We start from the raw sequence: 23,125 nt of genomic DNA on the forward strand, positions 1-23,125 counted from the left end.
CCTTTTTCTAGGCCTGGGGCTAGGGCAGGCCCTTTGCACCCGCCACCAGACTCCACCCAGACTTGCCCACCCCCGCGCCGCGGAAATGCGGGGATCCGGCCGGACCCAGGCACTCTAAGCAGCGGCGATTGGACGACGCGGCCGTCACTCAGCTCCACCCGATACCCGGATGAGAAGCTGTGCGCGATACAAAGGCGAACATTCCACCCAGCTTTCCGTCCGGTACAGTGACCAATAAGCATTCTCCAGACGCTAAGTGACAGGAAACGTCACCAATTACTAACTAGCCTCTGTTACGCAGGTGGAAATTCTCCCCATGAGGCCCACCCATTGCCGGTTGTGATTGGCCAGCGCTGTGAGGAGCGGTAGAGCCATCTAATGAGGAGCGGGAGCGAGAAAAGTCTCAGCCAATAGGAACGCCCCCGGGAGCGGGGCGGGGGCTGGACCTTCGCCTCGGCGGCCGAGGAGCTCGGGGGCCATTTTGTGAAGAGACGGCGAGCGAACGGTCGTGCGCTGCTTGCCCGCTGTAGCTTCGGCGTCTCGGCACGGAACCGCAGGAGGAGAGGCAGTCCCTTCTCTCTCTCCATCTTCTCGGTAAGCGGAGGGGCCGAGTGCAGGGGAGGCACCGGGTTCCTGGGCCCGGCGAGGGGGTGTGGGAGAGGAAACGGCCTCGCGGCAGAAACGGAGCCCGCGTTTGTTGCCGTGGTGCGGGGATTGGGGCTAAGGCGGGAGTCAGCAGGCCTCGGCCTTGGCGCCCGGTCAACCCGGTGACCTCCAGGCCACGGCCGGCGCGGAGAAGACCCCGTTGGCGCGCTCGTGTTTAACGGCTCCTTTTCATTTCCTACGACCATTATTCGGACTCCAGGAAGGGGAAGGCGGGGGGGGGGGGGGAGCGTGAAAACGAAGAACGGAATGCCTGTTCGTGTACTTGAAGTTTAATGTCCTAACTGATTCCGTTATTACCTTCTAAGTTAAACGCCGAGCGGGGGTGGGGGAGCGATACCGTGATGATGTATGTACTGGAAGCTTCTAAATTCCGGGCGGGCCACATGGCATCGGAACGGCGTTTTAACAATAGATGGAGTTTTCCTTACTTTTTCTTCCCCCGTAGGAATAAGTGGTAGGAGTCGGAGTGTTTTCTGTTTGCAAAAGGAAGTGCCGCAGATTAATTGTAATTGCAATAATTACAGCTTACTTTTTATCTGCAGGTTACAAATCACTTGAAATATATAAGTTAGTGGAACTTTGCTTGAGGTAGGTACTACTGTCTTTCTCAGAGAGAAATGATACGTAAAAGTGGCTGACAGTATCGTACTAAATTAGTAGTAGAGCAACTAAGATATTTTTAGGTAGGTCAAGTATTTTTACTGAGTTACTGGAATACTGTGTGCAAAAAAGACAGTTGAATTTTTAGGGGAAGCTGATACCGAAATTAAAGGTGACAGGAAATTTCCAAGCTTGTCTTGGGAACAATAATTAAAGACAAAATAATCTTTTCCGGATATTCCAATATTTTATCCATCTAAACTTGGGGCAGTAAGCAGTTTGCAGCTGGGTGTGGTAGTGCAGGCCTGTAATTCTTGCACTCTGGAGGCCATGAGACAGGATCCCTACATAGTAAAACCGTGTTTTCAAAAAGAAAAGAACAAAAAACATTAATTGCTCGCTTGTCGGTGTTGAGTTATTGTTAATGTAACCCAGTTGTAGTGCTTAGGATGCAAAGCACCCCCATACTCAGTCCTACTACCAATGATGTAGATTGTCACGTTAACTTATCTGGGAGTTAAAAATTTTTTTCCTGAGACAGGGTTTCTCTGTGCAGCTTTGGAGCCTGTCCTGGAACTCAAACCTGCCTCTGCCTCGTGAGTGCTAGGATTATAGGCACCAGCACTCCCAGCCTGAGTTAAATTTTTTGATTAGATAAGTTTATTATAAAACTAGTTTGTCTAATTCACAAATATTATGGTACTAAGCTTCGTTTAAACTAATACTATACAAATTTAATCCTTAAGCATACTTTGATACTCCTTTAATTGGAGCACTTGATAGAGATAGAAAGTGAGTTCAAGTTCAAGGCCAGCTTTGGTATATAGTAAGTTTTAAGTCCATCTTGAGCTACATGAGACCCTGTCTCAAGAAAAACAAAAGCAGAGATTTAAACAAAACAAAACAACGCTTTTTTGGTTTTTCAAGACAGGGTTTCTCTGTAACAACCCTTACTGTTATGGAGCTTGCTTTGTAGACCAGGCTGACCTTGAACTCACAGAGATCTACCTGCTGTCTCCCAGTGCTGGGATTAAAGGCATGTGTTATGCCTCCCAACCTTATATATAAGCATACACGTGCCTAAGAGTAGTTTTGCTTTGAAGTGAGAAATGAGTAAGAGAAATAGCTAGGAAGTCATTCATCAAAAATAAAAGTTAGTATGCAAGACTACCGGTAGTAGACGTTAGTAGAAAAACACCTGCCATTAAATGTTAGACATGTAAGCCAGGTGTGGCGGTGCACACCTTCAGTTCTAGCAGATCTGACTGATTTCTTATGACCTTGAAGCCAGCCTGGTCCACAAAGAGTTCCCAGGCTTGGTGAGAACCTGTCTCCTCCCGCTTTAGCCCTTCAGAAATGTTAGAAATGTGGCTTCATGAATACATCAAGATTTAAATTCCCAAGTTAATATCTGTTAGGAATTGAGATACAGAATATTTGAAATAGTTGTAGATGGTTTCTCAACTAGGTGAGCACTAAAGCATTTCTGATTTGACCATATAGGAGGAGGTTAAAGATGAAGTTGCAAGTTTTGGATCTTCTCATTTGCAATGGTCAAGCCATTTTCAGAACTGCTTGGTAGTGGTTACTCTTCTGTAGAGAAATAAAACATATGTTTGTAATTTGATCTCTAGAGGCTTGTGGTCTTGTTATGGATGGGAGTGACTGTTAGGAACAAGTAGTGAGTATATTCCCAAGTAGTATAATATAATTATAATCTTTTTTTTTTTTTCTGGAGCTGAGGACCGAACCCAGGGCCTTGCGCTTGCTAGGCAAGTGCTCTACCACTGAGCTAAATCCCCAACCCCAATATAATTATAATCTTATTTATTTATTTTTTTTGTTTTTCGAGACAGGGTTTCCTTGTGTAGCTTTGAACCTTTCCTGGATCTCGCTCTGTAGACCAGGCTAGCCTCTGTAGACCAGGCTAGCCTTGTACTCACAGATCCGGCTGCCTCTGCCTCGAGTGCTGGGATTAAAGGCGTGTGCCACCACCGCCCAGCAATTATAATCTTAAAGATATATTAAATGGTGAGTGTGGGTTATTAAATAGGGAGTGTAACACTTGAAATAATCTTGGCCTGAGTAAAAATTATGTTAAACTTAGCAGTAGCTAGTAATTTAGTTTTAAGCATCTTCATTTTCTAGCTGTAGAACAAGGGGACTTAAAGTACCTATTTTCATTTCTATACATAGGTGACAAATATGCACTGAGGTCTGCCCACCCCCAGTTTCCTAAATTATTACTGTCTGGTGGTGGTGATACACACCTAGCAGCACTTGGGAGGCAGAGGCAGGCAGATCTCTGAGTTGGAGGCCAGCCCGTGCTAACAGATAAGATCTGTGTGTGTATGTTGGATGCCACTTGTTAAGATCAACCCACATGAGTCTATTTAATGGGTAATAGGGATTTATTAAGATATAAATTGAGGAAATACATTCAGTGGATACAGAAACCAAGTAAACAGCTCTGTTCTGAGCAAATCTACCTGGTATTTGTGACCCTTCTCCCTTTTAAGAGGTCACATAGGACAACAGGAAGCACTGCCTCTTTAGGGGCCCTATACCTCAAGGTCATGGGCAGAGCAAATACCACTACATATACATACATATACATATGTATGTATATGTATGTATTAGTCATTGCTATTAACAACCTTCAAAACAGTATGCCTGTTAATGGTCAAGTAATCATAAATTAGTGTTTGTCCTTAGTATTATTTGCTTATTTATACTCCATACACTGAACTCTCATTGGAAGTTTTATGGTTTTGTATGAACTAGATTTACTGGAGAATTGGCTGGTGAAAAACAACCTCCAGATATAGCAAAACTGCAGGCGTTTTATTAGTACAGATTTTGAAAAACTGCAGTGGGTAGAGGTTCCTGGTTAAATCTTCTTCACAATTCTTAAAAGACAGAAACTGATAGAATGAGTAAAGGACTGCTGTGCTCTTTACTACCAGTTTCTAATTGAGTCATATGTCATATGGTTCCCTAGATTTTTTTTTTTTCCTTTCGAGACAGGGTTTCTTTGGGAAGCCCTGGCTGTCCTGGAACTAGCTCTGTAGATCAGGCTAGCTTTGAACTGTGATCCGCCTGCATCTGCCTCCCAAGTGCTGGGATTAAATTTGTGCACCACCACTGCCCAACTTATTAAGATTTTTGCTTTTTTTTTTTTTTTTTTTTTTTTTTTGGTTTTTCGAGACAGGGTTTCTCTGTGTAGCTTTGCACCTTTCCTGGAACTCACTTGGTAGTCCAGGCTGGCCTCGAACTCACAGAGATCCGCCTGGCTCTGCCTCCCGAGTGCTGGGATTAAAGGCGTGCGCCACCACCGCCCGGCTAAGATTTTTGCTTTTTTATTAAGTACCAGGTGATGATTCTTATCCTCTTGGTTGGCTTGACTCATTTAAAGCATCCTTTTAGAAGAGCTTATCTAAACCTTAATGGAATTTTTTTGGCAGTATAGCCTAGAAATACTTTTTAAAACTTGATTTCTGTATATGAATGCTTGCATGTATGAATGTGCACCCTGTTTGTGTATGCTGGACATGTAGGCCAAAAAGAAAGCATAGGATCTCCTGGGACAGGAATTACGATGTGAGCCACCCAATGGGGTGCTGAGAATCAAAGCTGGATCCTCTGTAAGAGCAAGTGCTCTTCATATGCTGAACCATTTTCCAGCCTCTCTATACATGCTCTTTATTGAAAAACATTTGCTTCTTAAAAAAATGGCATTAGTTCATTAGTTTGATAATTGGGTGAGAAAACATGTTGACATGAAACATGTAATGCTTTGCTTTTGGGGGTTGAGGAGGAGTGGTGAGGATAGGGATTGGTGGTTTTGTTTTTAGAGGGAATCACTATGTAGCTCTGACACTCTGGCTGTCCTGGAACTCACTGTGTAGACCAGGCTTGCCTCCAACTCAAAGAGATCACCTGCCTCTGCTTCCCTAGTGCTGGGAGTAAAGGTTTGTGCTACTCTGCTCAAATTACATTGCCTATGTCTCGTGTATGTACTAAGGATTTTCCTTTTTTGAACTATTGGGTTAACATCTTGAAGATTTGGTTACTGGGTTCAGGATAGTACCAAATAAAAAATTTTAATGAGAATTGCTTCCAAAATACAGATGACTTTCAAATGTTACTGTTCTACCAGGAAACTTACTATATACAGTTTTTATGTTTGTATGAGCTTGTCTATTTGAAATTGATCCTTAGTCTTAAAGAGTTAACACTATTTGTTCTGTTTGTAGTTTTTGATGTTTCAAAATAAGAATTTAGCTTGATAAATAAATACTTTTTAAAGGTTCAGTTTAAAATTTTAACTTAGGAAACATTGGTAAGGGAGAATAAAGCCTCCCTCATGTCTAAATGAAATGGGAATGTAACAAGTCTTGTTTTACAATGAGTAGATTACTAACTGCATTTCTTTTTTTAGCTGATGAAACAACCAGTTTGTGTCATGTACATTATTTCAGTTTTACATTCTGTGTCAGATTCTTCATCCCTTGGGATTTAGGAACACTAGATGATAAAAAAAATGGAACACATCCATTAAGGACACTATCTTTATCACCTGTTTCATGACATAAAGTGTTCATGGACCCTTCTTCCATTTGTATGGCTTTTCACTGTCAGTGATGATGAATAAAAAGGGCTGGCTCCTTTTTAAGAACATCTTTTCACCCTGACTGTAAAACCTTATCAAAGTCTTGTGGTCTTTCACTCTTTGGCTTTGAGAATAGATGAGTCCCTTTTAGTGTATGTCTTCATGGTAGATAGACCATTCACCTTCAGTCTGTGTTAATCACAGGAAAAAACATGGCCTCAGGTTTGAAACCCATGAATCTGTTTGATTTTTATTCACTTCATCTCCATTTGTTGACCTGGTTTTTCTGTATTTCCTTCATTGCCCAAACTTCTGATCACAAAGCAAACATTCAAATGTATACTCTTACCAATCCCCTTAAAGGGGATACAGACTTGAATTTAGTTAACTTCAGTCACATATTGACTATGAAGAATTGTAAAAACAGTCACTAAATAGAAGTGATGATTCTCTAAAGGCTCTCTCCATCCCAGTGAAATGTTAATGCTTTACCAAAATGTGTTAGATGCAACAGACAGATTTCTGTCTTGGGTTTAGGGCACATTTCTGAGGAACTATGACTCAATCTGTCCCTTCTCCTTTCACAGGGCAGCAAGGCGAACCCCATCCTTACTCACTGGAGCTCAGCTTTGATTTTTAACTTCCCTTCCCCACCCTTCCAGAACACACACATTCCCATTACAAAATTGATTTTATAAAGACATTTTAAACATAATGATGCAACTTGGTGTGCACTACAGCAAATATACAGGTGTTTTTTTTAAAATTATTTCCAAAACAGACACAAAAAAACGGGACCTGGATTTAAGATGTAATTTTTAAAATTTCTATTTCTATTTTTTCTGCAGCAGTTGGGTTAGAGGAGGAGCCTTTTAGCCTCATAAACTGACCTCTCTACTTCCTCGTGTATTTTTAAGATTAATTGATGATGTGGAAAGGGCTTTGCTTGTCTGCTATTTGAGAACATTACCCTTGGCGGTTTTTGTGGAAACTGCTTTTGGAAAAGAAAAGAAATGAACTTTACTGACTTGACATTTTTACACCTCCCGTTTTTCTAATCTGGGCTATTTTTATTTTTGTTTTTTTACAGTGAGATTTTTTTGATCTTCAGCTACAGTAAGTTATTACAATTTTTTTTTTACATTTTTCCTGACTTTCGCTGGTTTCCTTTTTATTGTTGTTACTTACTAGTTATTTATTATTACTATACTTATTATAATGGTGATGATGATGATGATAATGATGATTTTTAACCGGATTAAAGTGGAGTTTTTCTGAATGTTAAGATTTCTTCAGCCTCCTGATTGACTTTGGAGTTTTCCATCTTGGGAGAGAAAGTGAAAGTGTTAGCATTTTTATAGTAGTTTGATCACATAAACCTTTTCTCTCCCAACCCCACCCTCGCCCTCAACCCCTTCCCCACACTGGAAATAATTTTACTGGCTGTTAAGTCTTTGACCTTATTTTTCCTGATCTTTAACTTAACTGTTTTAGAGCATCTCTGGACGTCTGTATTTTTAATTTTTTTTATTTTTATTTTTTTTCTTTTTAATCTTTCATTTGTTAAATTTTTAAACTGTGCTGCAATAAAATGTGTGTGGTACTATTTAACACCTATAATGGTGATGGCATTTTCCCAAAAAGCCATCTTCCTACTGTTTCCCTTGAAATCCCATCCTGCTTTTCCTGTACACTACCCCTCACAAACCACAAGCCGCAGCAACATGGATGCCCAGCCTGGAGCAGCATCAGCCAGGATGACCTGGAGCCAGGGGGGCCTTCGGAACAGATGTACACCCTTCCTGGGTGATGGTAAGAGGTGTGAGGTCCACTTGGTTTCATTGCAAAGACTAGGAAATAGACTCATTTAAGTTTAGATGATGCTTAAGTCAGAGCCCCTGGAAATGCCTCTAATTAGACCTTTCTCAGGTTATCTTTGAGCTGTTCAGAGTAATCTTTGGGATCTGGGTGTATGTATTGCTTAGTTGACAGAATGCCTACTGTATATGAGGCTCTTGAGTTTGACTCTTGGCACTCACTCCATGACCTGGGCCTGGTGACAGGCACACCTATGATCCATTCAGAAGTATAAAAAGTTGAAGTTTTTGGGGTTACATAGTTTGAGGCCTACATGGACTACATGAAACATTGCCTCAAAACAAAAAATACAATTTAGATTACATTTGTACGTTTTAGATTATATTTATCTTAACACAAGTTGAGGGGGCTGGAGAGGTGGCTCATTAACTAAGAACAGCCTTGGCAGCTCTTCCAGATGTCCTGAGTTCAATTCCCAGCAACCACATGGTGGCTCACAGCCATCTATAATGGGATCTGATGCCCTCTTCTGGCAATGCAGGTGTACATGCAGATAGAGCACTGTATATATAAAATAGATAAATATTTTAAAAAAATGTCTGGTGGTAGTGGCACATGTCTTTATTTAATCCCAGCACTTTTGGGAGGCAGAGGTAGGCAGAACTCTTGAGTTTGAGGCCCGCCTGGTCTACAGAGCGAGATCCAGTACAGGCACCAAAACAAAACCCCATGGATCCAATCACAAGAAATAGTAATACATATAGTATTAAAATGCTGTGTCACAGAAGGGTTTTTTAAGGGGAGGATAGACTTTAATTTCTACGTCTGTAGCAGTGGGGATTGTATAGCGATGACATGAAGCCCCAGTTAGCTATTCCTACCTTCAGTGGTGTAAAGGAATGAAGCTATAATAATATAGTAATGCAGTGGTTATTGAGGGCATAGGTAGCTGGAGTTAGGAATATTACTGGCTTGAAGCCCTCCCCCCCAGGGTTTCTCTGTGCAGTTTTTGGTGCCTGTCCTGGATCTCGCTCTGTGGACCAGGCTGGCCTTGAACTCTGTGGACCTGGCTCTGCCTCCTGAGTGCTAGGATTAAAGGTGTGTGCCACCAATGCCCGGCCTGGAAGCCAATTTTTTTATTAACTTTTATTTTTTACATTTTTTTTTTTTTTTTTTTTTTTTTTTTTTTGGTTTTTTCGAGACAGGGTTTCTCTGTGTAGCTTTGCGCCTTTCCTGGGACTCACTTGGTAGCCCAGGCTGGCCTCGAACTCAAAGAGATCCACCTGGCTCTGCCTCCCGAGTGCTGGGATTAAAGGTATGTGCCACCACTACCTGGCTACATTTTTTTTTGGGAGAAGGTTGCTACATAGGCCTGGTTGTCCTGAAATTCACTATGTATACCAGGCTAGCTATTCTCAAATTCCGATCTACCTGTCTCGGCTTCCCAAGTGTTGGGATTAAAGGAAAGCACCACATTTGGTAACTGCTGTTAATGTAGTAAGTTTCAACATGGAAAAAGAATGCTGTGACATGTGGGTATATCATGTGCCCTCTTAACTTGGACAAAATAAAATGTAGGTCAAATGAACACCAAAGATAGCATCAAAGAATAATGGAACATTAAAGCAGAAGCTCCTGACGTCTGGGAAAGAAGTGAAATCTTTCTACCTTTTCTGTATTGTGATGCAGCTGTTCATTATAGGGTCAGTTTATTTCTTGTCCTACAAGTTTATTATTTAAGGTTATGCTTTTCTTGTTTGGGAGGTCAAAGATCTTGTGAGGAGAACCTCTCAGCCTACTTGTGATAGATGGAGTAAGAAATTATAACCTGTGATGAGATGCACAGATCTGTAGATGAATGCAAAAGTGGGTGTTTGGCTAAATCAGGAGGCCAGTGACTTCTTTTAAAAGGAAGTGAACTGAATCTTAGAGTAAGGCCAGATAAGAAATTTGTACTATGTTAAAGAGTATGGTGTATGTCGTGTCCTCCCTGCCCCCCAGGGTTTCTGTATGTGTAGCCCTGGCCATCCTGTAACTTGATCTATATAGACAAAGCTGGCTTCGCGCTCAGAGATCCCCCTGCCTCTGCCTCCCAAGTGCTGAGATTAAAGTCGTGAACCACCACTGCCCAATGAGTATTTTTTTTTTTTGTGAGCCAGTGAAGGGTAAAGAAAGAAGTGGCATGAAATTCTCATTTTTAGAAATTAAAAAAAAAATTAAATGAATGGGTTTTTGCCTGTGTGTACATGCCTGGTACCCTCAGGGACAAGGTATTGCATCAACCTAGAACTGCAGTTAATTTTAAGCTACCATGCAGGTAATTGAATATAGATCCTCTAGATGTGTTCTTAACTCTCCAGCCCAAGAAGCAAGCACTTTTAAAGTATTTTTTACTCGGAGAAAAAAGAAATAATGGTTGAAGTCTGTGTTACTAAATACAGTGATCTGTTTTTCAATTTTCATCTCATTTCACCTTTACCATTTAACCACCTATGCCTTTTTACTTGATTTCAGGTTGTTGCTGTTCCTTTAACTATTGGAGTTGTGTATGACTCCAGTCCTTCCTTGTTTTGTACCTATTTCATGAACTGTTATTTCAGTTCTATGAATATCATTCGTACCAACTTCAGAGTATGTTGACTCACTCGGGATGCAGGGCCAGAATTGCCACCTTGTTTTTTTGAAGGCCAAGTCCAGTGGCCTACAATGTGAGACCTTGTCTCAGAAAGGAAAACAGTTATTTCAAAAACAAGCTATATCTGGACTGTTTCTTAAAATTGGTTTGTTTTGACCTTGGTTTACAAACTACAGGTTTTGTGTCACTTAGGCCAAGGACTGGTTACTTTCTCTTTCCTATCATGTTATCAGCTTTTCATTTAAAACCGTTTACTGCACCTTTTTTTTTTGTCCATGTCAGTTCATTGTCTCTAGTGTATTGCAGTAGACATCCACTTCTACTTTGTCCTCTACACTAGTCTATTCTCAAAAGTGTCAGCTGCACTGATTCTGCTAAAATGTAATGTTTGAAAGTTGAGCTTGGCTGTAGAGATGGCACTGACTGCTCTTCCAGAGGATGCAGTTTGAATTTTCAGCACCCACATGGCAGCTAACAACTGTCTGTAACTCCCAAGATCTGACACCCTTACATAGACATACATGCAGGCAAAAGAACCAACACAAATAGAATAAAGATAAATTATTTTAAAAAAAAAAAAGTTGGGCTTGGTGTCTTATACCTGTAATCCAGCACTTGGAAAGTACAGGCAGGATTAAAAAGGAGCTCAAGGGTACCTTAAGCTGTATAGAATTCAAAAGGATCTAGAGCTGAGTGAGACCTGCCTCAAGGGAAAAAAATTAAACAAGTGCTTGAAACTTAGTGGATTCTTATTTCAGAACTAAAGTTAAAATTATATTGATCTTTCCCCCTCTTCTTTACTGTTAACTACACTGTGTTCTGCTCATGTTAATGGTCTGTTTCCTTATGTGGTCCTTGCTGGCCTGGAATTCAGAGCAGTCTGCCTCCAGAGTGGTAGGATTAAAGTCTGTGCCACTACTCCTGGCACACTGGTCATCTTACTGTGTATTAAGTAACTGGCTAGGGACTGGACAGATGGCTCAGCAGTTAAGAATACTTGGTACTCTTGTTGGAGAATATCTGGATTCATTTACCAGCATGGATATGATGGTTCCAATCATCCAAGACTCTAGTTCTAATGAATTTGATGCCCTTTTGGCCTCTTAGTACTAGGCACTGAAATGTTACACATATATGCAGACAAAGCACATAAAATAGAGATTTTAAAAAAGTTGGCTAAATATGTTCTACTTCAAGGTCTTGACATTTTTCTTCATGTTAGATTCCTGTTTTTGTAGGTTTTTATTCAGCTACCATGTCAGTCACCTATCCCATATTTTTTTTTATTCATTTAAAATTCACTTTTGTATGTGTATTTGTATGCAGGCAAACTTGATCCTGTGCCCATTGAATCCAAAAGTGCATTGGATCTGTTGGAGCTGGAGCTTCATTACAAGCCACATTATATTGAAATTGGGTCTATGATAAAATAAGAGCACTTGTTCTTGCAGAAGATCTAGCTTTAGTTCTCAGTAATCTCATGGTGGCTAAATAACTAATTCCAGTTCCCAGAGGCTCTTCCACCCTCTTCTGGCCTCTGGCTTCTGTGGGTACTAAACATGCAGACATGGAGACAAAACACCAGTATCAGAATCAACTGGTAGGACGAGCTTCAGTCCCTGCACTTGGCAGGGAGGGGCAGGTGGATCTCAATTTCAGGCCAGCCTGGCCCATAGTGACAACCTGTCTTGGAGGGGGGATAAAAGCCCACTAGTGGGAGAAAGTGTTGCTGCTTCTAAGATTATAGTCTTAGAGTGGCTCTCAATCAACCAACCTTCCTATTTTTGTTGCTACTTTATTCATTTATTTTTTAGGCAGGGAAATCTTTTGCTTCAATTTAAGTCATGGAAAAATTTTCTTTCCTTTTCTTTTTTTTTTCCGAGACAGGGTTTCTCTGTGTAGCTTTGTGCCTTTCCTGGAACTCACTCCATATCCCAGGCTGGCCTGAAACTCACAGAGATCTGCCTATCTCTGATTCTGCCTCTAGAGAGTGCTGGGATTAAAGCGGTGCACCACCACCGCCTGGCAAAAATTTTTCAAGAGGGTGTCAGTAGGTGGAGTTACAAGCATTTGTAAACTGCCTTATAATGGGTGCTGAGAATTAAACTCAGATCCTTCAGAAGAGCACTAAGTACTCTTACTGAGCAGTCTCTAGCTCTGACTTGCTTTTTCTTACTATGTGCACATGTGAGTGCTGGGATTAAAAGCAAGTGCTACCTTACCTAATTATTTTTTTAAGATTTCATTTTTTATTTCATGTGTGTAGGTGTTTTTTCTGCATGTGAGCTTGGTCTCTGTGGAAGCCAAAAGAAGGGTGTCAGATCACCTGGGACAAGAGTGGTGGTGAACACCTTTATCCCAGAGCTTGGGAGTCAGAGAGGCAGGCGGATCTTTGTGAGTTCCAGGCCAGCCTGATAACAAAGTGGGTTACAGGACATCCAAGGCTACACAGAGAAACCCTGTCTCCAAAAAAAAGGGGGGCGGGTGGCCACCATGTGGGTGCTGGGAATCAAACCTAGATCTTCTGGAAGAGCGTCGAATGCTCTTAACCATCTTCCCAGAATCAAAGTTTAATTCTTGATTGACAGTAACTACAAATACATTAAGGAATGTGATTTTGCAGTTCGCGGTAGTTAATAATTAAATCAATTTCCTCTAACCTTTGTGCGTGAGTACAGACCTAGGGGTCTTATGTGTGCTAGGCAAGTGTACTACTGAGGATACACTTGTTGTCCTTCAATATTTTAAAGTTGTTTTCACTATAATGTTAATTATGTGATTGTATATGTAATGTATTTTATTTTCATCCCTCATTACCTACGGTCTTGTGCCCTACACCTTTCCTGATTCCCTTCCTCTTAGCTAGTCTCCCCTTCTACTTCCATTTCTTTGTGTGTGATCCATTTACTCACAGCAGCATAGGAAACTTTGCAGTGACTGTACCTATGAAGAAAATGTCTCTCCCTTCCCAGCAACATCAGTTGCCTGTAGATCCTTGGGGAAGAGTGGTTCTTCATTCGTCATACCCCTTTTTGCACATGTTGACTGGCCCGTTCATGTGTAGTCCTTGTAAAGATAATCAAAACTGCTTTGACTTACATCAGGCTGGGTAATGCTTGGAAAAGAGCATCTTTTCTGAAACACTCAAACTTCATTTTTTGATATTTCTTGAGGATTCATGAGTTTTATTCTCACTTGCCTATAACTTCCCCAGTCTGGCCATTTTGAGACTTAACATTAGAGAAGGATTTTTTTTTTTTAAAGCCATGTTATTGTGCCTATAATGTATAATGTCCATCAGTCTTGGTTCCTTGTGTAATGGTTGTTTTGACACAAAGACTTGCCATGTCAGAGTAAGGTTATCCTGTTTTCCTGGGTGGAAAGCCAGGATAGTAAAGAGACAAAAAGGAACTGGTAACCAAAGACTGGGTTGTACAGGAAAGGGCCACTGGGGGAGAAAAGCCCAGCCACTGGGTTTAGGACAGGGGGTATGGTATGCCAACCTGTACTCATTAACAGGGACTGAGGGATATTGGGAGAACCTGTCGGCCAGGTCTGCTTTGATTATGCTAATAGGCACCTCAGGCTTTTGGATTTTTGAGACTTAACATTAGAGAAGGATTTTTTTTTTAAGCCATGTTATTGTGCCTATAATGTATAATGTCCATCAATCTTGGTTCCTTGTGTAATGGTTGTTTTGACAAAGACTTGCCATGTAAGAGTAAGGTTAACCTGTTTTTTGTTTTTTTTCCTTTGTTTAATTAAAAAGATTTAGTAACTTTCTGCACCTGGCTAATTTCAAAACCTTACTTCATGGTTACAATGTGTTTTATGTTTTTTTGTTTTTAATTTTTAAAATCAGTATTTTTGGTATTTGGTCATATGGTATGTGTTTGTGTGAGTGTGTGTACATGTGAATAGGTTCCTGCTTAGGCCATAAAATTGTTGGTTCCCTGGAGCTGGAGTCATCTGGAAAAGCAGTATACACACTGCATACTCTATCTCTAGCTCCTAAACCTGTATTTCTTCTCTGGACTGTTTTGTAGCTTTGTCAGTTACACAGAGCTAAGGAGAACCTTAAATTTCTGATCATTCAGCCTTGTCTTTGGAATGTTGAAACAACAGTCATATGGTAACATGCCCAGTTTATGAAAAATTGGGGGTGGTCCAAGGAATTTGTGCCTGCTAGGCAAGCACTCTACAATCACCTATGTCCATGTCCCCAGCTGAAGAAAATTGATTGTGTATGTTTATCATGTGTGAGTACATGCACATATGTGTAGAGGCAAATTGACATTGTTTGCCTTAATTGTTTTAAAATTTTACTTCCTGACTCAGGGCCTAGCTAGTTCTTACCAAATTGCAACTAGTCAAGCTAGCCACATCCCCCTGGGCAACCTGTGTGTCTGCCTTCTGAATACTGGATTGACTATACCTCTGCAGCTTTGTGGATTCTTGGGAACCTGTATTTGAGACAGGGTTTCTCTGTGTAGCTCTAGCTGCCCTGGAACTCACTCTGTAGAATATGCTGTCATCTAACTCAGAGTTCTGGGGTCTTTCTGACTCTGCCTCTCCTGAGTGCTAGGATTAAAGATATGTACCACCACCACCACCACCGAGGTTTTTAAAGGTTTTTAAATTTTAACTATTTGCTTTTTCTCCCTCTCTCATATATAACCTTCATAGGCCTGAGGATATCTCACCTCTGACATTAAAGGTGTGTGTTCACACAGGCCAATAAAAATGAGGCTTGTAATTAAATTAAATTGACTCTTAAGCTGGGCAGTGGTGGCACAAACCTTTAATCTCAGCACTCAAGGCACAGGCAGTAAGATCTCTTGAGTACAAGGCAAGCCTGGTCTACAGAATGAGTTCTAGGACCGCTAGACCTACACAGCTAATCCCCGTCTCAGTACCAGAAAACAAAACCTGACTCACAGCATACAAGGCAGCTCATTAACCTCTGAGAAGAACAGAAGCAGACCGTAATGATAGAAAAAGGCTGCATAGGGGGTAAAATTCAAAGAAAACAGAGTAATGTGAGATAAATGGGAAGGGTCATTAAAGGAAAAAGGACATAGCGAAATAGGTCAAACATTAAATCAGATTATGATGCTGCCAGTATACAGATGTGCTTACATTCAAGAGTATTGGAAAACGAGTTTGTGGAAGAATATAAACTTGCCTAAAATTAATCTTCATAAAATTTGACTCATTGATGCAATCTAGTGTCACTTAGTAACTGCTGGATAAATAGCTGCAGGAGTGCGGGAGGGAGGTCTACAGAAGATTCAGGTTTGATTCCTAGTACCCATGTATGTAACGCCAGTTCCAGGCAAATTGGATGCAGCCTGACCTCAGGCACAAAGGTGAACATACATACATGCAGGTAATCATACCCATTAATAAAAACAAGAATTACCTATATACTTGAGGTTTTTGAGGCCAAAACTGCCCTGTATAGAGAATTACGTGGCAGCTAGTGTTGCATGGTAAAGATCCTGTCTTAGTACATGATAGTAAAAGAGTTCCATTTGATTTTTTTATGTAGGCTGATTTGAATGTAGGCTAGTTTTAAGTTTTAAGTAATATGATTGATCTCTATCCCTAATGAATATACACTGATTAACCTATGTGATCAAAAGGAGGACTGTATCAAATGTCCAGAAGAAAATGCCTTTTTATATTTTATTTTCATTTTATCATATGTATTGCTACATACATAAGCTGCAAAGGCTTTTTTTTAATGTGGACCATGCTGACTTGGAACTCTGATCTACCACCCTTTGCCTCCCGAGTGTTGGTATAAAGGCTTGCACCAACAGCTACACTTTATGCCTAGGGAAACATTCTTGAGTGACACTGGAACCTGTTAAGTCTCATCAATTTCGTTTTATTTATTTGTTTGTTTATTGCTATTTCCTAATACATTATTAAGAACTTAAATACTTGAAAACTGGACTTCAAACCTAAGGCTTTGAGGTTTGGGTCAAGACTTATCTAATCTTTTTTTTTTTTTCTTCCGTTTTTCGAGACAGGGTTTCTCTGTGTAGCTTTGCGCCTTTCCTGGAACTCACTTGGTAGCCCAGGCTGGCCTCGAACTCACAGAGATCCACCTGGCTCTGCCTCCCGAGTGCTGGGATTAAAGGCGTGCGCCACCACCGCCCGGCAAGACTTATCTAATCTTGAAGATGATTTTTCCTGATCCCTTATCTTTAAGACAGTGTCTCTTTTCCACTCTTCACTGGAAATCACCCTGTAGCCCAGGCTAACATCAAACTCTGGCAGTAACTCTGTTTGATTCCCCCAGAAGAGGGTTGAGTTGTCAACCTAGCACTATTTCCTGGGGGTGGAGGTAGTGCCAGCAGGGTTTCAGATCTAGGAACTTTTGCTTTCTCTTCCAAAGGATCTGGGTTCAATTCCTAGTACCTACATGGAAGCTCATAACTGTCTTTAACTCTAGTTCAGGTCCTTTAACACCCTTAAATATACATGAGACATACCCTCAGGCCTGAGTTAAATATATATGTTTTTTTTATGATTTAAAGATTAATCAGTATTGAGTTGTATTTCTAGTACAAGGCCTTTCTGAGATTAAAGGCATTCACCACCACCACCTGACAATTTTTTTTTTTATTAATGTGAATATTGGAGATTGAACTCTAGATAGTCTTGATGGGTTCTGGTGCTTCCATGGCAAATATTTCACTGAACTCTATTGTCATCAGGTGTATAATTTTTGTGAACCTTATGTATATCTTGATAACTTTTTCTGTATTGGTGGATCTTTACTGTTGAGCAGTAAAATAAACCAAGAGCTTTGATTTTGCTAGGGATATCTTCCATTGCTTACATTTCCAGCACATAGTTACGTATTGCTTTAAAACATGTTTTGACATTTTTTCTTTTTTTGGGTGGTGAGGGTTGAGACAGGGTTTCGGGGTGTAAGTCTGGCTGTTCCAACTCACAGAGATGCACCTGCCTTGTCCTGGAATTCACAGAGATCCGTCTGCCTCTGCCTCCTGAGTACTAGGATTAAAGGTGTGCTCCTCCACTGCCTGGCTTAATTTTATCTATTGATGGTGTTGTTATTATTTTGAGATAGTCTGTACATAGCCCTGGCTGTCCTGGAACTCACTATGTAGTCCAAGCTGGCCTGAGACTCAGAACCAACTGTCTCTGCCTCTACCCTTCCTGGTGATGCCACCCTTTTTTGTTTGTTTGTTTTTTGTTTTTTTGAGACAGGGTTTCTCTGTTTTGGTGCCTGTCCTGTATATCTCTCTGTAGACCAGGCTGGCCTTGAACTCAAAGATCCGCCTGCCTCTGCCTCCCTAGTGCTGGGATTAAAGGCATGCGCCACCACCACCCAGCGATACCACCATTCTTAACATCATTTTTTTTTCCCCGTAATTTTTTGAAGACTGCCATGGTTGGAGATTTGTATGAGTGATACTAAAAAATAGAAAATTTTAGGTGGCAGACTGAGTAATACTTTTAAATGCTAAGGGATCAGAAACTTTAGCATGCTACAGGAGTCCTCTAACAATGAGCCCTTTTTAAGTTTGAATTGGGAATGGGGGTTCAAGATAGGGTTCTCAGTATATCTCTGGCTGTCCTGGAACTCACTCTGTAGACCAGGCTAGTCTCAAAACTTAGAGATCTTCTTTCCCTTTTCTCTCAAGTGCTGGGATTAAAGGTATGTGCAACTACAGCCCACCTTTAGGTTTTTTTTTTAACCCCCTCATTTTAAGGATGAACCTCGGTTACTTTTGGAAACTACAGGTAAAATAACCTAGGTCCTTGAACAGGTAAATAGAGGATTTATCATTAGCAAAGATGGCACTCCCACAGACTTAGTTTAGTACTCGGAGATAGGTCCGTGAATTTGATGCAGGCCTTGTCAAAGAAAGGATTGGTGGGTGCATGAGAGAACCTTAGAGAACATACCAAGCATTTTACTAGACAAATTTCCTAGGGACAATGTTTAGGTGACAGTTACTTTTTAAGAATGCTTAGTTGCTTCCTTTTACACCTCTTCTATTCAGTAATTTGTACCATTCCTGACTTTTGGTGGTAGTGATGACCGCCTGATATTGAGACTTTATTTATTTTGTATGCATCGTAGGGTATGGATCATATTCCTTATTTAATAAATTTGACCTGTCATTTATTTACCTTATACTAAACTAAGTAAGGTGTAGGGGGAAACAAGATGGTTTAGTGGATAAGGTGCTTTCTGCCAAAACTGACAACTTCAGTTTGTTTCCTCACCATATGGTGGAGAGTTGTCCTTTAACTTCTACATGTGAGCAACCTTGCACACACATGTGCACATGCTGTAATGGGGCCTGAAATCTTTTGACTGCTCTAAAACTATTGAACTCTACGGTTAAAATTAAATAGCAGGAGACTTATCTTATATTTTGTATTAGTAAAACAGAAAAACTTCTGCTGAGAATTAGTTTGTCATGGTTCACCTAAGGATAGGAAGGATGAAAAATACTAGGCCCAGCTTAAATATTTTTTAGTTATTTTTCAAAAGGATGGGGGCCCTATAAATTATTTAAACTCTGATGTTAGGATTTACATTGCTAGCAGGCAGCAAACAAAGGATTGTGAAATAGAATTTATCTTAAAAAGGGTGTCAGTGGGTATTTTTTTCTTTTTGTAAGACTGACTCCATTATCATTTTAAGAGTTTGGTTGTTAACAAATAGTTTTAATAGACTAGAACCAGAGCTGTGTGGTGACTCAAACATAAAATTCCAGGATTCTGAAGTATTCAGAATTCCAGTATTCAGGCCATCTTTGCTAGAGTAGATCTGTCTGAAAAGAAAAAACTGAATGTTGTATTTTCTTATTTGTTCTGTGTCTTACACTGGCTAGTTTATCATCATCACCATCCATTATTAATATTCCAGGTGTAAAGAGTGGTTTTAGAGTAATTGTACCTAATGAAAAGATGGCTTGTAGCATATGCTAAATCAAATCTGCGTGAATATTTGACCAGTCGGAAATACTTGCCTTTGTATAAGTATACTGGAAAGATAAAAATTAAATATTTTTACTTGAAAGATATTTGAAGTTGGTCTGTTTTGAGAAAACTGAGACAATATGCTAGACAGAGCTAATTGTAGGATTCTAACAACCAGGAATGCAGAAAAGGCCGAAAACTGATAGTAAAGATTTTAGGGAGTTATAATTTGCTTAAGGACTTCAACTTTCAGAAGGATCACTTGGAATTAATATAAAGGAAGATTGTGTTGCCAGTATATGAGGGATAAAATCATTATTGTATTAATATAATGTATATCTGTTAACCTGAATGCTTCTCTTTTGTTCCAATTTTCAGCTTTGTGAGAGACCTTGTAATCAAAGGAGATGGCTAGCAATGTTACCAACAAAACAGACCCTCGATCCATGAATTCCCGTGTATTCATTGGGAATCTCAATACACTTGTGGTCAAGAAGTCTGATGTGGAGGCAATCTTTTCAAAGTATGGCAAAATTGTGGGTTGCTCTGTGCATAAGGGCTTTGCCTTCGTCCAGTATGTTAACGAAAGAAATGCTCGAGCTGCTGTAGCTGGAGAGGATGGCAGAATGATTGCTGGCCAGGTTTTAGGTGAGTTTTATAGTTTATAAAATTCAAGCTTGAATTGTTTTGTTTTACTTTCTCTTTTTTTAAGGCAAGTATACAAAGTGTTGGATTTCATTATGGCATATTTGTACATACATATTACACTTCGTTTTTTTTTTTTGTTTGTTTGTTTCTTTGAGATAGGGTTTCTCTGTATAGCTTTGGAGCCTCTCCTGGAACTCTTTTTGTAGACCACACTGGCCTTGAACTCACAGAGATCAGTCTTCCTCTACATCCTGAGTGCTGGGATTGAAGGAGTGTGCCACTACTGCCCAACAATTGTACATTTCTTCGCACACTAAAATAATAAAATTTATGACACTTTGTTGGAGTTTTTAAATTTTCTACTTTGTGGTGGCTTGTTTCTTTAGTCATTTAAAGTGGTCCTTTTTGTCCTTTTGTAATTCTGGCAGATCTAGTGTAGTGCTGCTTACTAGAAATGTGCTGTGGACTGTAGTTTCTTGGTTCATTTTTTTTTTAAACTTTTAAAGGAAAAGTAAGTTTGTTTTATCTTTAATTACTCGATACTGAAGTTAAAATGCTGACCAATTTGCAAGGCTGGAACTGTTAACCCACTGCTGATAGGGAGCAGCTATGAACATTGCTGGAGGTTTTCACAAAAATTACCACAGACAAGTGCAAGCTGTACTATTGTTAGGCTTAGAACCGGAGTATTCTATCTCCTACTGCAGATAATTGTGTTTATATCTTTATTACTGCTATATTCCCAGTAGTAAAGAAATGGAACCAGCCTAGAAATTTTCATATGTATGTGATGTAATATATATGCATACACAGTGAAAACTTATTCAGCTATAAAGAAAAACAAATGGGCTGGATAGATGGCTAGTAGGTTAAGAGCACTGGCTCCTCTTCCAGAAGACCTAAGATCATTCTTGGCACTCACATGGCAGCTCACAATTGTCTGTAACCAATGCACATATAAAAAAAGGAAGAGACACAAATGTAAAAATTGTAGGAAAATGGGTAAATAAGTACTGAAGTGAAAAGACAAAGTGTTCTTTCCTTTGTAGAACCTTCCTTGTAATGTATGCACATTTGTGTATAAATAGGTATATTGTGGGTAAAGAGCCAGAAAGGAGACCAAGAGGGTGTTCAGTAAGGCAGGGAGAAGGAAGTACAAACTGCAGATTTTGGAAACTGCTAAAACACTGTTTGAAAATGCACTGGCATCTACTACTACTATGCTAATTAGGATATAATTGCATTTCTCTTTTGCTTGATTTGTTTCAGTTTCTCAGTGCCTCTAAGGAAAATAACTAAATTCAACATTGTATTTGAGGATTTAAAATTATTTCTTTGCATTCCATTGGGGATGTTGAATAAATATAGTGATGTTACTTGAAGGAATTCTTAGTTATAATCAACTTGATAGTTTGGTTCTGTTTGCATTTTACTATGTATAATGGATTACTTTTATAAAAATGAACATACATGGTTTGGAATTAAAGACTAGGAAAGCAAGGTTATGTAAATGAGTTCCACTAAGAATTCAATGACAGTGCATCTACTGGTGCTCATCTGAAATTATCACTTGTGAAACTTGTTCTAGCCAGCTTTGGTCTAGTGTTTCTTCATCCCCCCCCCCCCCCCCCCCCCCCCCCCCCCCCCCCAAATTTAGGCTTAATTTGTTAGAACTAGTGAGAAAATCTTTATATAGACAGTGAGTGACAAAGTAAATCTTTGTTTTAGTCCCTAAAAACTAGGTTGTATTTTAAAACATTTTCTTTGGTGGGTATTTTGGGAATCACCAGAGGACAATTTGCTAGAATCCTCTATTATCTGGGTCCTTAAATTTGGAGGAAAATTGTTTTGTAAACACACGTCCATGTCCTAACTTAGGATTTTCCCTCCTCCAATGTGGGTAGTGGGCATGGAGCTAAGGTTGCCAGACTAGGAGACAGGTGCTTTACCCAGTGTGCAATCTTGGCAGCTCTGTATGCTTTGAAATTCAGATGTTGTTTATTTTTATAGGTGTGTATGTCTCGAGGTTGTTTATTCATTGTCTGAATATTAGTTTGCTAGGGTATTTTTTGTGTGGAGTTTAGCTGCTAGGAATGGCAATAAGAAATGTCCTTTGGGCTGGTCAGTGGTGGCTCACGCCTTTAATCCCAGCACTTGGGAGGCAGAGCCAGGCAGGTCTTTATGAGTGAGATCCAGGACAGGCACCAAAAGTACACAGAGTAAAACCAAAAAAAAAAAGGTCCTTTGGACGTGACTTGAGGGTGTGACCCTAAAATTGCCATGTTTATCTTTGCAGTTATGCACATGTTCTTTTTTTGTGACATTTAAATAGAAACATTACTGGGGAAATGACCTGTCACTAGCTACTGATTTTGTCACATTCTTTAACTGTGTTAGTGTATGAGTAAACAGTTTTGAAAGATGAATCGAGTTTACAAATGGGAACTTAGAGTGGGGGTAGATAACAAAGAACAACGAATGCTGCGTCAGGACCGTTTCTGTGTCAAAACAGTACAGAAATGGAAGGCTAGGTCTGTAAAAACTTAACCTTGTTGTGAGAAGGGAAGTTAATGTTGCACATTAGATAACTGCAGTCTCAATATACGGGTTTGTTTGCTTTGCTGGGTGACATAACTCAATCTCTTTGCCTTGAAGTTTTTGTTATTTTTAAACCCCCCCCCCCCACTTTGTCTTTTTTTCCAGATATTAATCTGGCTGCAGAGCCAAAAGTGAACCGAGGAAAAGCAGGTGTGAAACGATCTGCAGCGGAGATGTACGGGTCAGTACCAGAACACCCTTCTCCGTCCCCTCTACTCAGGTCCGGAACTTTATTATTTATAACTGCATTGTGTCCATCAATGGGCATCTTCTCTGTGTTTTCTGGATGTGGGGAGGGTTAGTGCAATGTGTTTTATGTGCAAAAGTTTAATGCTTATTAACTTTGTGTTAACATAATTCCCTTTTGCCCATATTTCCTAGCTCTGAGATTTTTGCTGGTTAAGAATAATTTTAAATGTATAGCATAAATTCAAGAGGAATTTGTTAGGTACTAGGAAGCTGGGGAATAAGAAAGGGAAAGGGGATTGTGGTTTAACAACTATTGTATTCTTTCAGTGTTCTTGGTTTGGCTCATAAGTTATATTGTTGAAATTTTCACCTGAATTAGTAATTTG

The 23,125-nt window shown here is 40.0% G+C and overlaps 1 protein-coding gene across 10 annotated transcripts in view; it reads left to right on the forward strand.

Annotated features, from left to right (window-relative positions):
• Positions 1-464: 464 nt before the first annotated feature.
• The window catches only part of Hnrnpc (heterogeneous nuclear ribonucleoprotein C), a 28,757-nt gene continuing 6,096 nt past the window's right edge, over positions 465-23,125 (forward strand). For 3 of the 10 annotated variants that reach the window (XM_052733299.1, XM_052733305.1, XM_052733306.1), the window contains exons 1-4: positions 465-594; positions 6,969-6,994; positions 19,683-19,952; positions 22,656-22,770. In XM_052733299.1, the coding sequence (XP_052589259.1) occupies positions 19,712-19,952; positions 22,656-22,770 (356 nt within the window). In that variant the 5' untranslated portion in view covers positions 465-594; positions 6,969-6,994; positions 19,683-19,711. Of the gene's footprint in view, positions 595-1,208; positions 1,255-6,968; positions 6,995-7,578; positions 7,691-19,682; positions 19,953-22,655; positions 22,771-23,125 lie in introns of those variants that run through there. The other 7 variants (XM_052733307.1, XM_052733308.1, XM_052733309.1 and 4 more) reach the window with 5 other exon arrangements.

The sequence above is a fragment of the Peromyscus californicus genome, unplaced genomic scaffold (assembly GCF_007827085.1).
Source record: "Peromyscus californicus insignis strain IS unplaced genomic scaffold, ASM782708v3 Scaffold_12__1_contigs__length_115047231, whole genome shotgun sequence".
NCBI lineage: Eukaryota > Metazoa > Chordata > Mammalia > Rodentia > Cricetidae > Peromyscus > Peromyscus californicus.